The 16,250-nt window shown below is 30.5% G+C and overlaps 1 protein-coding gene across 3 annotated transcripts; it reads right to left on the reverse strand.

The window, feature by feature from the left end:
- Positions 1-267: 267 nt before the first annotated feature.
- LOC118444785 (UDP-glycosyltransferase UGT5-like) lies at positions 268-2,468 on the reverse strand. 3 transcript variants are annotated; one of them, XM_035873404.2, is made up of 6 exons: positions 2,357-2,464; positions 1,942-2,065; positions 1,464-1,831; positions 1,030-1,264; positions 652-874; positions 268-575 (listed from the first exon to the last, which is right to left on the reverse strand). In XM_035873404.2, exons 1-6 carry the CDS (start codon positions 2,414-2,416, stop codon positions 290-292), a joined length of 1,296 nt encoding a protein of 431 aa, XP_035729297.1. In that variant the 5' UTR covers positions 2,417-2,464; the 3' UTR covers positions 268-289. The 3 variants fall into 3 exon arrangements, with proteins under 3 accessions (XP_035729297.1, XP_085515811.1, XP_035729296.2); XM_085659685.1 differs by having other exon boundaries at positions 652-841; positions 1,942-2,468; XM_035873403.2 differs by having other exon boundaries at positions 1,942-2,468.
- Positions 2,469-16,250: the final 13,782 nt, after the last annotated feature.

A 16,250-nucleotide genomic window follows, 5' to 3' on the forward strand; every position in this document is an offset into this window, starting at 1 on the left:
TATATATGTAACACAGTAAATCAACCTTAAACAACAAATATCGTCTATTGATTTCGCATCAAAAAAAAAAGGAAGAAACTTATGAGACATATTTCGAGATGAGTATCTATTAAAATATATATATTAAGACAAAATTAAATCATAATGTAATATAACGTTGTTTATGGCGTAATAAATGCAAGTATAAATCTAAAATAATACAATTTAATATGTTATTGATTACAATAGAATACAAGTTTATATTGATTATAGATAACACTTTGAAAATTGTATTAATTTATAACATACATTAAGAAAGTTTCTCTTTTGTGAATCGATAATGTATTATTATATACGACGAGATTGTTAATACAATATATAGCAGAAAAAGAATTAGAAAAGTGATGAATATTGATAAGAGTACGATAATATCTATATCGTATCGTTGATAGTATGGTTTATATTTCTCGTCAAGTTGTAAATACGGGATTCCTTTATTACGTATAACATATTCGATCCACCACACAGCATTTTCCAATGTATCGTAAGGAACGTCATTGACGATGTTCTGAAGCTCTAACATTTTTTCTTTATATCTAGAATAACAATTTTTTTCTTTAAATTTCTTCATAACAATATTTACATATGAATTTAAATGGCATTGATAGTTACCTTTTTTTGTTATTAAATATATCATAAATTGAATCATTAAATATTTTTTCGGTGATATTAATCAGATGAAGATGTTTCGCGACACCGAAAGTAGCCATTCTTTTTACGTTATACTCTTGATCGAATATTATTGGTATTCCTATAAGTGGCACACCATAATATATAGCTTCTTCGGTACTTTGAAGGCCACCTTGATATATAAATAATTTAATATTGGGGTGAGCTACGAGAAAAGGAAAAATAAATTATCACAATTTTCTTTTATAATTTACTACGTAGACGATCCACATAAAAATTCTTTTGATATTATTGTTTTATTTTTTATTATTCTCATATCTCTAAAATATTTGTTCTTATTGTATACCACGTTTATCTTACCCAAAATGCCTTGCTGAGGAACCCACTTTGAAATGAATATTTTATCGAAGTGATATGAGAAATTTTTAATGCTATCTGCATCACTCCGCGACCATACTACCGGCCAAGGTAACTTGGAGAGTACATTCCAAAATAGTGTTTTTGTATTTTCCATCAAATAATCATATTTTACTGTTGAACCAAGGCTCATATATATAAATCCGTTTGTAGCATTGTCAAGAAATATACGTAAATCCTAAAAGCAAATAGAAATTTTGAATAAAAAATAATAGAATAAATAGTAATATTAAGGATAATAAAATGTGCAAAATAAATTCACCAGTTAAAATAAAAAATCTTGATTTATATATTTGTTTTGAATTTCTTTAATTGTAAGTATCATATTTTAAAATAATGGAAATATATTATTTATAAGTTTTATATCAAATTCGTACTGTGGGCAAAGTTGGCGGTATTTTGGAAATATGACCGTTATTATAATAAACAACGTTGGGTATTTCTGGTCGGGAATATAAATATATCATGTGAGAATTGGCGAGGATAAGGCTCATATTTTGTGCAGCTTCGATGATACTGGGTACATTATCTCCTAAATACTTGTTAGCTAGCATTTGTTGAATAGGAATGAATATATAAAACCAGTAATACACATAATAACAGGTGTTTATGAAATTATTCAATCTTTGCCAGAAAGTTGGATTAGTTGAGATATCTTCTATTTCCCAATTCGAAAGATGCGATGACAATATTGGACTTCCCAAAAAATATCGTTCAAAATTACGTAACTGTAGCGACATGATACCTGTGAGAATTATGATTACACAATTGTTTTATAAATATTGAACAAAAATTAATGAAAAATATTAATTTATCGTCATATCGTTTTTGCCGATATTATATTCAACATCTTACCTATTAAAGGAGCATTGAATTTCTGAGCTAGTAAATAGAAAATCGGAGATGATAAAGTCTCCACCATAACTGCATCGAATTTCTCATTGTTCTCAGACAGAAATAATTTTTGAATATCTGGAATCTTTAATAGTTTTTCAATAAGATAATGACGACAAGTATCTAAAAGCATATTAGCTTCTATTTCTGTAAATCTTCTGTTTAGTTTTTTATTGAAGATATTCTGTACATTTTCATAGTTAATATTATAATTGATTTCTGTATAATTCGCCAAATTTGGATCTTTAATCGAATTTAAAGTTAAAATCACGAGTTCATGCCCACGTTCGTGAAGCTTCCTCCATAATGATTGATATGCGATTTGATGACTATAATAGGGTACAGGCACAATGATAAATAATCTTTTACTATTTACCAGTTTGTGTTGTATTGTTAAAATGTTGAAGAATAACGCCAAACCAATGATTAATTTCATTTTCACAACTAACTTCTTTTTTGTTCAGTTTCAGTGTACTTAATAAAGTATTTCAGCGAGTCTACACTAATAGTATTTTCTAATGAATATTATCTGATATACTCATATCAAGTATTGAATATTTCATTGCTTAATTTCATATTCATTAGCTTATACTTTTCGATAATTTTTATCTTATTTTTGATAAATATACAATACAAATAAATAAATATGCAGCTATGTATGTTTTATATAATTTTACTGCGTAATACAATGTTCTAACATAATATTGGGATATCTTTATTGGCTACTACAGATATTTATTGGTAGTTGTTATTTTTCATTCATTAAAATCTGATAATTGGATCTATAATCCAGAAAGAAAACAATCAAGATCCGTTGAACAAGCAAGTAGTAGAAATCATTGAAAGTAGTTATCGTTGATATAGATGAAGTTCAGAATCTAGCTGAGCTACATTGTCGCAAGAAGGAAAGAAATAAATTCTCTGTTCTTAGAATTCATTCGTCTTGCCATCTCTTATTTTCGTATCAACTAAAAAGAGGCAGTGCATCTTCATCAATCGTGCATTAGTTTTCGGCGTCCCTCTTTTTCTTTCTCACTTAAATCCTGTCTTTCGTTCTCTTAACGTCAGTATACGGCGTCGTAATTTGAAAAGTTTCTTCGCTTTTCTGCAAGTTATTTATGCGTGTTGGATACGTGCAACTCGGCCAAAACTTATCGAAAGTTTCGTAGACAAAGTCTATATCTAGGCTGTTTGTCAATTACCTATGTCAGACGTCAAAGTTACGTTTGTCATGAATAAAATTTCTAATGGTTATGCTTTTCAAATTTTCGATGATCTAAATATTCCGAAAATAAGAAGAAATATCATTACATCCATTTACTATTATTATGTGTAAGAAAGTATTTTTCGTAATTTCATTTCGAAATCATTTATTTAATATATTTTTAATATTTTTTAGATCGAAATATGTTATTTGTTATCTATTACCATCGAAATTGATTGTAAAATAAGATTATGAACGAAAAAAATATTAATTATCAATTATTGATAATTGTGTCCCTTGGATTTATTTGATTATGAATAATTTATTATTATATCTAATTATTATTATGTATAATTATTATTATATCTAATTATTATTATAATGGCGTAATTTATAAACTAGAAATTTCATAATGCCAGAATATTAATTAACAATTCAATTTTTTCTTGATTTTTATTTTATATACAAAACTATTGTTTCATTCATTGTTAAAGCGAGACTGTAATATATTTTAATGGGATATATGGGATATACAGTTTCTGTTTGGAACTACGTAATTATGTGTACGTGAAAAACGATAATTAAATGTGTACAATTTAAGTGTGTAATTGTTAATCGAACTTGTTTCGAAATCCCATTGTGCATTGCATTATCATAATTTTATCGGGAACATGGATGGATGGCCTTGTGTCGTGCGAGAATAACTGCGAAATGTATGTAAAGAAATTACATTGGTGCAAAAAGCATGAAATACCCGATCGAGAAATTGCTGCCATTCGTCTGGCAGAGTGGATTACTACCGATGTTGGGTTGAAATGGACCGATATCATAACTCATGGAACCCGTTAATGTTCGTATCTGGTTCGTGAAAATGTGAATTAATAAACCGTTGGTACATGTAAAATGGTATTACTCTAGATTTTTACATTGAGACATTTGTGAATTTTATATTTTTTTGCAGCGTATTTTATTAACGACTAAAACAAAAAAAATATCGAGAATAACACAAGAGCTTTGTTCTTTTCATGTTACATAGGTGCTTTAAACTATGTTTATTCGATGAAAACATTGTTGAATATCAGTAATGATTAATGTTTCGTTTGGGAAATTTTCTATTTCTTGTAAATTGGTAGCTGGTTTGCATTTTCGCACATTTTCTCTCTCTCTCTCTTTCTCTCTCTCTCTCTCTCTGTCTCTCTCTCTCTCTCTCTCTTTCTCTCTCTCTCTCTCTCTCTCTCTGTCTCTCTCTCTCTCTCTTTCTCTCTCTCTCTCTCTCTCTCTCTGTCTCTCTCTCTCTCTCTCTCTCTCTTTCACCTTCATACGTTTCTTTCTCTTAAATTCAAAGCATTGAAGTAAACGTGAGGTAAAATGCAGTTTAGAGGAGGCAATCGGTCGGGCAGATCCGTCGTAAGCGTGTATTGCTTGTATACTGCTCGGCTAGAAACTTTGCAGTAATATTAAACATCTGTCAAACGCGAGGAAGTGAGCGAAAGAGAGAGAGAGAGAGAGAGAGAGAGAGAGAGAGAGAGAAAGAGAGAGAGAAAGAGAAAGAGAAAGAGAGATTGAGAGAATGAGAGAGGTGGTGCAAAACATCCACGGTGGATTATGTACGAGCTACACTCGCGGCGCACCCACGAAATGGAGTTACGAGTGCTTTTCAGGATATTATGTTTGAGTTCGCCGCGTAATATACGAGGGCATTGCAAGTCTACTGTTAGCGGTGCTGCCCCGACAGACACAGAACTCATGCAAACTCTTTTTACTCGACGAACAGACGATTGTTTGATATCGCCGTCATTGTTCTCCATCCCTTATCGGTTTTCCTTTTCGATCATTTCGACATCGTTTAATAGTTCTTTTTTAATAATTAATAATAGATTTTTCTACATTAAATATCTTTATATCTTTATTTAAAATTTTCTTTCTTTGGATATAAACATTTTTGATACATGATTATATTTTTTCTTTGGTATAGAACAATATTATTTACGATAAATTATTATATAATTGTTTAAAGATATGGTTAAATAGTAATAAAAATATTCCGTGCTCTTAAAAGTTATTTATAAAAAATTATTCATAATATATTACCAAATAATCATTCAAAAATATTTTAAAAGGATAGACAAACATTATATTTTTAAAATTGCTTTATATATATATACTTTTAAATGCTGTTTATAAAAATTGTTAAATATTGTTATAAGTCTTATAGAAAGATAGATAAAACTTTGTATTTTAAAACAAGGCATACGTAAAATTTTTATCGTTCTTAGTCACAGATGACTCATCCGTGAACGCTATGTAGTTTTTTACTATTATTATAAACATATTATCATGCATTATGAATGACAATATATTCCAAAGAAAAAATGGTAGAAATGTGAAAAAAAACTATTTTCATTGGAAAATTTTTCTCTTTTTATTTACTAACTTAATACTATCGATATAACAGAAATAATTTCATTGATATTTCATAGATGCACATATGATAAGCAACCACGTGTTCTATGAATTTTCAAAATCGAGTATCTCGAAAAAGATGTTTCATAGATGATGATATATTGAACTATAATAATATAATCTCGAAAGTCCTGGAAATTCACTCAATGTAATTTAACAATCATAGTAACTCCCTTTTTTCAACTATTAAAGAAATCTAACGTAACATATAAAGATAGTCTTGGTACGGATCATCGAGCTTAGGTTGGTAATGGCTTTCCGATCGCACGAAATCCTTTCCAGGACTTATTTTTATAGTACATCGAGTCGGTCCGAATGGAATCACGCTTTAACGGTGCGTTACATAAGGGGTGCTTTGCGTTTAGATTCCTCATGGTAACATGCTCGGAGAGCCAGGGCAATTTATCTTTGTCAACCGATGTCGAGCAACGTCAGTGATTCAAGCGTGGGGACGGAGGACCGTTTGTACCTTCGATTCCGTCATTAAGGCAGCACTCATGGTTTATTCAGATGACCACACCGTGAATAGGAATGGAAAGAGAGGGAGGGAGGGAGAGAGAGAGAGAGAGAGAGAGAGAGAGGATAAGGAAAGGGAAAGGATAGGTCAAACTGTAGTTACTGCCGCGAGGTTTGTATCTACCTACCGTTCTCCAGAGTCACTTGTTCATTCCGTTGATTACATACATCGAATCGCAAGTCCTCTATACCTCGAAATCCTGTAATCTCATGATCACTAAGGTTGAAACATTCTTGACCTGTTTGCATCACCACTTCTTCCTTTTTGGGTATTAAGCATATTTGTATATTTGAAAATTCATTGAGATATTTCCTATGTAGCATTCTATATATCATTCGTGGAATAGTGAAAAAACACGAAAAAGGAAATTATTGTAATTGGATTGAATGGATTGAATGCCAATTCTGATTTTCATCCTTTAAATATGCTTTTGTCGAGTGTACTCACAGTATTACTTGTTTTATATCCTACCAATACACATATATACTTTTCATTTTAACATCCATCCAGTTGTATTCCATTAAAATAAACAAGGATAATAGAGAAAGAAAGAGAGAGAGAGAGAGAGAGAGAGAGAGAGAGAAAAAGAGAAAGAAATAAAATAGAATGATTTCAGCAAATGTCGTAATACATTACAAATGAGGTAATACGTTAATAATCACATGATCATTTGCTATGTTTTAATTAGATTATCGAATCTGCCAATAATCGCATAAAACAGGTTTAACGTCAGAATTCACGGTAATGGTCTATGTACGATTATATATGTATATATCTTTGTGTATGTTTGTACGCGATATGATTTTGTGAAGCGCAAGGGATTGAGATCGAGAGAGACAAGGGAAAAATAAAAATTGGTACGCGTGCATTCGATTGAGAATATTATGCTGCCAATTACTAGAAAGCCAGGTGGTACGCTTCGTTAGTCATCGAAATAATTGATTCTCACTCCCGCAATTCCACTATCGTACACGTTGATTCCCTCCGATATCCTTACCGACCCTCTGCTTCACAGTTCTGTCAGCGTTTAATTATCATTGCATTTTCGATGTAACGGTAATTGCGAAACAATCGGCCAGTAATATTGATCGGGGCATCGGTGGTTCACGTCATCTCCTCGATATTTTGTTTCAATTCATCTGTACACGTTTCATGACATACAATATAAAGCATAATATTCTCTGTAACGTAGTTTTAACATTTTATTTTTTTCTCAATCCAAATCAACATTTGTAATATATGATTACGAGAAAATGGGAAGTATCATTTTTATTTCATTATCCATTATTTAAATTATTCGTTGTTATTTTGAACATCGATGATATTTTCTTCCTACGTATTAATGTTTCTTCTGACGCTATTTTAAAACATATCCTTCTTTTCTGTTACTTTCTTCTGTACAATTAGTTTGTGTTAAAATGTTGATATTGACATTTCTATGGAGATTTTTGTTCTTTCTTTCTTCAGAATTTATTTCTAGCTTTTGTATTATTTAAATAAATTTACTGTTTGTGTAATACTCATGTCTAATAGATTTTTAGAAACGTATCAAAATAGAATTTGACATTCTCTTGAATTCAAGGAGTACTCGTAACTTTGAATAAATACTTTCGATTTAAAAGACACCTTCAAGAAGACTTTCTTCTGCAGTTCTACAGCGAATAATGCGCTAAAAAATCAGCCCGCAGATGGAATACTTTTTGTCTTTGTGTTTAAAAGTTGAAACGGAATTTTTACAGTGGACATTGAAAGTTTTGCTTTCGCAGGTTGAAATGTCGGTTGTCCGCCGCGAGCAACGTCTGTGTTTTTCTTTCATATGAATTTTCGATGACGTTGTGCTATGGTTTTAGAACAATGTTTATGTGGTACGATCTTCCGATATGAACAATTGCGTATGTGATATGTCATTTCTGTCCCTCCAACGAACTTTTAATACACTCTATAGTAAGATCAATATCTTTCTTCGATACATATACATAAGTTTATAATTCATGAAAGAAATGAAGTGAAAACAACGGTTTCCGGTTTACCTTCATTATCTTATTGTGTGCTTATATAAGTTAATCGATTTTACGACTTATTCATAATTATTATCTGGGTTTTAAACATTATATTATATTATATATATTATATATTTAGGATGAATAGTTTGCAGCGGTCAAATATTAATTAGTTAAATGTTATAATTCTATTTACTATTAATATAAAATATAAAAATGATAAGAAATAAAAGGATGTAATAACTGTATTAATTAAATTAAATAACTTATCGAAGATTGCCACTTTTCTACATTCTGAACACATCTTAATCTGGAGAATGAAAGAAAACAGCTTCAATATTACCGTCTCGACCGTTATATTCTTAGATATTCAAGAATTTATACTGTCCTAATTCTACATATCTAGATATATATAATTCTATAATAAATTCGATCCGTCGAATAGTGGTGTAGAATTGTATGCTAGATTTGTATAGTATTGGCATTAAGTTAAATAATCATTTTTTAACTTGAACCTTCATCAATTCCATATTATTAAAAACTTCAAATTAATCTTTCTCTTTTTATCCCCATAAAGAAGGTCGTATTTATTTTGTCACTAATATTTTCTTAACTAGGTATATTGTTATATTCCAGAAAAGGAATCAAATGTTGTACTGATAAATAACCTCAATGAAGGAAAAAAATGACATTACAGATTTCGTTGAAGAAATTATTTCTTGTTTTGGAGCTCAGAGTAAGATGAAAGGAAATGGATAAAAAAGGAGTTAGTTCGAGAATACAATGAGAATGGCGTTTTTCGATTCATCGCATGAAACCGATACCGTAGCATCTGTTCGATAAAGAAGAGAAAAGGGAAAAAAGAAAAAGAAAGATAATCTTTATCCCGCGACGAGATCCGCAGATTACGAAGACTACGCCGTTATAGTATGGGTAACCGTTCGACGGGAATAATTTTTATCATCCCCACAGACATTTGAATATTCAGACTGGACCGATTTGATTCATCTGCCGTGTGAATATTCAGCGATTTCGTTCATTCTCTCAGGCTATGATCCTTCTCTTCTCCACCCTTCATCATCCCTTATCACGTCTCTAGCATTTCTTTCTTTCCGAGTTTATCCGCATCTACGAGTTCATGGATCTTCAACATTTACCGTTTTAACTGAGATTTTTATTTTTTTATTATTCTCAATTTTCTCTGAACTTTTGCTCTTTCCTATAAAAAACGTGATTTTTTCCAATAAATTTGTAAAATCCTTTAAAATCCTTTAATGACAATTTTTAGCATTATTTCACTGATCGTAGAATGTATATATATATATATATATATATATATATATATATATAGAATGTATATATAGAATGTATATATAGAATGTATATATAAAATGTAAGTATATATATATATATATTTATATGTATTTACGAATGATGATAAAAAAGAAACAATAGATATAAGTAGTATCGTTCAATTGGAATTTTATTATTTTTAATTACGTGGTGAAACATAAAATCTCTAGTAGACATTGCGATTGACATTAGGCATTTCCACATTCTGTGGTTCTCGTAATTTCACGCCTGGTCAAGCGAAACATTTCTGGTAAGTGCGAATAGGTGACACCATCGAATCGGTTCAACGGAACCAAACCGCATAGACTATTAGATCTTACCGACGATTCACTGAACCTAGATAATTATTTATTATTGACTATGGTTCGTAATAAAGTAAAGAATTTAACGGTGATAACGATTATATTATTTCGACGATTCTTATTCACAATTAATTATAAAATAAAACAATTATATTTAATTTTTTGATTCTAAATATTTATCATTGCACCGAAAGAGTACGTTATACAACTTGAAATTAATATTTTTTTTAATTATTAACTAACTCGTTACGGCAGCAAGATATCTACAATAGAATTTTAATTTATTCATGGAACATCAATCATAATTGATGAAAAAATATTTTAATAGATAATCGTTCACTCTTAAAAGTACACTCAAGGCGATCAATCGAATTTTTTACGTGATCATTACTTTAATAAAGTAACATCTCACATTATATATAGCTATAAACGTTTACTTTACCAAGAGTCATATAACGATAATATATTGTTGTGTAGTTACATATATATTCTATATACTATGTTATATGTAATAATACGAATAAACTCATGGGTTTATGTGTTCATATATGTATAACACGAATCGAACTTTTACTATCTATTTCTCTCTTTATTTTGCAGTCAGAATTTTATGGTGACACGCGTGAAACAAATAAGCGTTTGAATTTGGCAGGTTTGTTGGCCATCGAGGGAAAAAGAGAAAGAAAAAGAGAAAGAGAAAGAGGAAGAGAGAGGGAGAGAGAAAGAGAGAGAAGTACAAACAAAACACCTCATGCTATCGTTGACGTTTATGAACGTGAAACAATGAATACCACAAAAGGTATTTCGAGAGAACATCTTCCATTCGTGCGATTTTCACTCTCATTTTCTCTTGTTTTCTTTTTCTCTCTCTTTCTCTCTCTCTTTCTCTCTCTTTCTCTCTCTTGATTTCACTTCCACTTGTTTATGTGACCCTCACACACGCTCTTTATAGGGTTATACTAACACGCACATGGACAAAAAGGGTGAGAGACTCGAACAAAAGAGGTAGAAATGTGAAATGTCGCGACATGTAGTCCTCGAATTCAAACGTTTCTGACTCGGAAACCATTTCACACCTCAGAATAGTAGTTTCTTTGATTTTTTGAGTACCGAAATTGCGCGACAAGAGAGACTATTTTTTACAGACTTTTAAATTCCTTCGAATAATTCGAATGCCCTTTCTTGTTTCTTTTTATTTTTCTGCCCTTTTTTCATTATTCACGAGGGTTCTCGTTTTTCAATATTTTTCAGATGTTTTAACGAAGTACCTTTGATGTTATTCATCGCGTGAGAGTTAAGAACTCTGTATATATATACTAGCTGTATGATATATGTAAGTGAGTTGTGTGAAATAGCTTTAATATATCGCGAGAGTGTTCGGGTGCTCGACGTAAATGGGGATTAAAATAGGATCTTAGGATATCAGCGGTCCTTTTAAAGTAAATTGCCCTGCGGTTTAATGAGAAACCATAGTTCGGTTAACGTATTTGAGGTATATTGGGCTATGAATAAGCACCATTAGTCTTGTTACCGATAGTGCTTCAGTCTCGTTGAGCTTCATCGAAGTCTCATATGTCAAGCAGTCAGTAATCTAGGCTTATGCAGATAGGAGGATCAGTTGAGATTAATTACTCGTTTGGTTCATAGCTAGGCCTATTGACTAAGGGTCAAGGTTCTATATACTATGTTTATTTTAAACATCATTTACCCTTGTCAACCAAGAGGTCGAACGTTTCCTCAGAAACGTCATTCTCGCCAGCTTATCTTTGAAAGCTTTAAGAGGTATCTTTTATCAATTTACTTTTATTGAGGATTTAAATGTATAAAATAAAGACACAAAAATGTAATAAATATGAGTGATATATTATTGAAAATATCGGAATATATTTAAGTATAGATCTTTTACAACTTCTATGCAAGCTTATATGGATACTATGAAAACATATGGTAGGATAAGAAAATGTTCTTATAAGTGAGAGTAATGTTCATATAGCTGCTACGTAAATTTATTTGCCCGATGTATAATGGGAGTGCGATCTAATAAAAACAAGCATGATACTTATATAGTATGAAAAGAGCATCGAAGAAAGGAAAACTCTGTCGCATCGTTGATATTAAAGAAATATTTTAAAAGCCATTCACACATAAAGGGATCGATATCGTTCTTTGTATGTTAGATATACATGTATCTCTTCTTCATGAAAATAAACTAGTTTCATTCAAAACTGTCATAAAATATTTCAAATGGTCATATAAATTTTTTTTATGTTTTTATAAAATATTTAGTAATATGTAATAATGCCAATTCAAGATAATCAATTCGTTATTATGTATTTGCTTCAATGAAATGAATTATTTTCCTGTCAATGAAAATTCAATAAGTTATGCTTCTCTTATTTCAAATAAGTTCGATTTTATAAAAATATACTAGATTCTTTAGCTTAGTGGATATTTGAAAGGAAAAACATGCAAATGGAAAGATATACGTATAGAAAATAGTATAGGACGGATTTCGGAATAAATCATATCGCCTTTTGAATGGTGCAACGAATACGTAGTTACGATATATCATTGAAACGACGTGTTGTATAGAATATACAACTTTTGTTCGATGGATCTACAAGATATTTTCGTTACTATATCTTATAAAAGAAATCAAATTTCTCATAGCATAATAACGTCGAAGATATTCGTTGCCAAATATTTTACGTTCAACTTTAGACGATTTATATTTAAATCAATGTTTCTTTTATCAAAGAAAAGTTACGCGATATTTCCAAATCCTCTTAAGCTTTCAACCACGAGCCTGATCATGTATTGTGATTATTAAGTTCATTTTATGTGTGTTAGTCCTTTTATTATTAAAACAAAATATGCTTCGCTAAACAGCATATTTCAATTGACAATATTGTTTCAAAAGTTAAAATGATTAAAAAGGAACCATCCAGTTATACACCTTGATTAAAAAGAATAGTATTATTCAAAGGCATCTAGGAAAGTCCGATCTACTACTTTTCAAGAAAAACTTGACGATATCACTTTGTAGATACTTTTTATCATCTTAGATGTTAACGTACCTAATTAAACTCTGCTAGTAACTTTATCCCGCTATCGCTTTACGTGCGCCTTGGTTATCGAGTTCTCATCCTATGCGCCATATTCACAAAGCTCTTATCATTGAACATGGAAACTCGCAACAACTATAATTAACTATAATTAACTATAGACATGATATTTTTTCATAATCCGATGAATATCTGCGAAACTCTTTTACGTTTCGAATAAAAATTTCTTTTGAGAAGTTGTCACGATGAGTTTTTTTTTGCTTCATTCGAAATGAATTATTTTTCATCTGCCTGATAAAAATTTCATAAAGTGGATAACTGTTATTCCAATATTTTATTCTTCTAAGAGTTTCTATTTTATTATATTGATAATTTCTATTTTATATACTGACAATTTTTTTAAGGATAATTTATAAATTATAAATATATTGCGATTTATCATTCTTAAATCTTAATTTTCATTTTCAAATATTGGGCTGGATTTAATAATTGAAGCAATAGAATTTGACATAGGTAAAGTTGATTCTTTCGTATAAAAGATATTTAAAAAAATATAATTACATTTTATAAAATCAAAAAATTTGTGACGTTTTTTTCGTATTGAATTTTCGAAGATTCTTTAAGAAATGTCGAGATAATAGAAAAGGAAAGAGGGGAAGAGAGAAAGAGGAGGGATCGTTAATAATAATTTTTTAGTAATACGTGTCTCTATGTAATCCGAATTTCTCTTTTCTCTTAGGTGATCTAAATTGTTGGCAAAGCCTAGCAAATAACGTTCCTTTATCCTTTGTACCGGAATCTTACTAACTACTGTTACTGCTACTGCTATCTTCCATCCCGGATTACTCATACGCATATATTTTCCTTATATCGTGACTGTTTTCGTAGACCCATGTACCGACACTAAATTATCCACTGTAATAAGTGTTACTTTAACAATAAAGAGAAAGATAGAAAGAGGTACTTGAAAATAATAGATATAAAAAATGTATAACTGGGACAAGGAATACTTTTATAGAATTAAAATTCCATTTTGTCATTAACAAATGAAAATCTTATTATAACATGATGATAACAGATATAGATCCAACTTATATTTATAATAGTAAAAGTCAAATGTATATATATATATATATATATATATATATATATATATATTCAAGTATGACCATTTTAAAATTGAATTAGCCTTCACAATAATTGAGCTTCCGTTTAAGTGCTTGATGTACTTTCTCAACGGTGAAGGCTTTGCATTAATTAAGGTGAGTTGCTCATCAATCTTATTTTCTCTCACACCGTTCGCGGTAGAAGAGAAGATTAATGTAGGTAAGTCAGAAAAATCGTAGAGAGAGAGAGAGAGAGAGAGAGAGAGAGAGAGAGGGAATAGAAAGAGAAAGAAAAAAGCAAGAGAAGAAAGGAGTAAGAGAGTAAAGAAGAAGATAAAAAGAGGAAGAGAGTGAAGAAAGTAAAAGGGATGAGTGACGCATTCTTTTGTAATTTACAACATTTGAAAGGTCGTCGAAATTTTTCTGTTTCTTCTTCATCATGAGTATAAGTTTCGACCTCGTTTCAAGAATTTCAGAAGAATAACGAAACTCGCATCGATTTTATTCAAGTTATGGATTTTTAACGGTTCGCATTGTTCGCGATTATTTATAGCAGTGATTTTATATTCGTTCAATAATAGTTCTTCTTCTTTTTTTATTCAAATATTTCCTGAGGGTATATTTCGGATGGGGTAGAAATCACATCACTTTCTGTATCCGATTGGGGAAACGCTCGACTATCGATACTCGAGCGAGCGAAACCAAAATTCAGTACTTTAAAAGTGGTCTTTTTATCACGACGATTTTTTTTTTTTTTTTTTTATCGATACGGACATTCATCAAACGCAAGCGTATTATGACTCGATACAAAAGAAAAAAAATGAACACTATCGCTGTCCGACATTATTTTAGCCAAAAGGCTGTAGTATTAATTTAATACATGTATTAAAATGTGTAATATAAAGATAATCCATTATCTTTCATGAGAGGTTCAGATGGAAAGATGCACAGAGAATGAAAGTTAAGTCAGAGCGTTGGGGATAAAAGTATAGAATAGTAATTTTATTTAAGCATTTTCTAGACTAAAACTACGTTTTCTCGCGTCTCTTTGATGTTTATTATGTCTTATGTCCAAAATTTGATGACGGATTTTTAAAAGAAGATGTAATAAAATTGTTTAGCCATGTGAATTAAAATCATTCTTTTACATATTGATCAACATGGCAGTTTAGAATATACCAATATACATTTCATCAAATCAGTGTTTGATCAAGTACGTACTTGGTATCAAGTAGGAATGTACATACATATATGTAGGTATACATATACACAGTAACGTGAAATAACTTAACATCTTCGATGTAACATATGATACCTTAAATAAATGTTAACGCGTATAGGATTTATATCGAAAAAGTAGGTATGCACGGATTTGACATGTGATAAAATAGCATTTGTAAAAGGAATAGTGTTAGATAAGTTTATCTTTTAAAATCGTGGAGGATAAATCTTTAGTAGAATGTATTTACGTTACTTTACCGTTTTAGATAATTTCTTCACAATTTTTATCGATTAAACAAAATTCGATTTGTATGAATTTATCAATTGAAATATTTTCAATATACTATGACTTATATATGGTCTTATTTTATATTTTCGTACGCGTTCTAACTCATAAGAATCATTTTATATAGGTATTTAAGTTTGAATCCATAATGTGTTCATAACGTCACTAGAAGGTCCAGACGTTAGATCGATCAGTATTAGGCCGTTGTTGTTACAGCTATCGGATAACTACCATTACCGAGTTGATTCTCCAGTGTTAAGCACGATACAGATTCATAATTCATACGCGATATTAGCTGGATTTGATCCTTGCTCTAGCTCGTATGTACAACGTAGATACGTAATCCTGTCACGGCACTGACCGGTCAATCCGGTGAGAATGAGCTTTTGCTGGTTGGTAATTAACGCGTGTATCATTGATCAGTTTCAAATCAACAAACGGAGGATCTCTCATCAAATTTTCGACTTGTATCCTTCATTGACTGGATTTAACGTTACTCCACGTCATCGTAATTCGGATCTTCACGAAGTAGGTAATACTTGAACGTGACATGACATAAATGAATTTCGTTATTGATTCCGTTATGAATTCGATTATATAGCAATATTAAATATACACGTATCTAATACTTTCAATAAGTATTAAATCTTATTAATATTATAAGTATTAAATCTTGTTTCTTCTTCTATGTCGTTCTCATTTTGTATGTATAGTATAGTCTGGTGTAATATTTATGCATCAAATTCAAATGTC

Source organism: Vespa mandarinia, chromosome 10, assembly GCF_050613455.1.
Source record: "Vespa mandarinia isolate Hongniang chromosome 10, ASM5061345v1, whole genome shotgun sequence".
In the NCBI taxonomy this organism is placed as follows: Eukaryota; Metazoa; Arthropoda; class Insecta; order Hymenoptera; family Vespidae; genus Vespa; species Vespa mandarinia.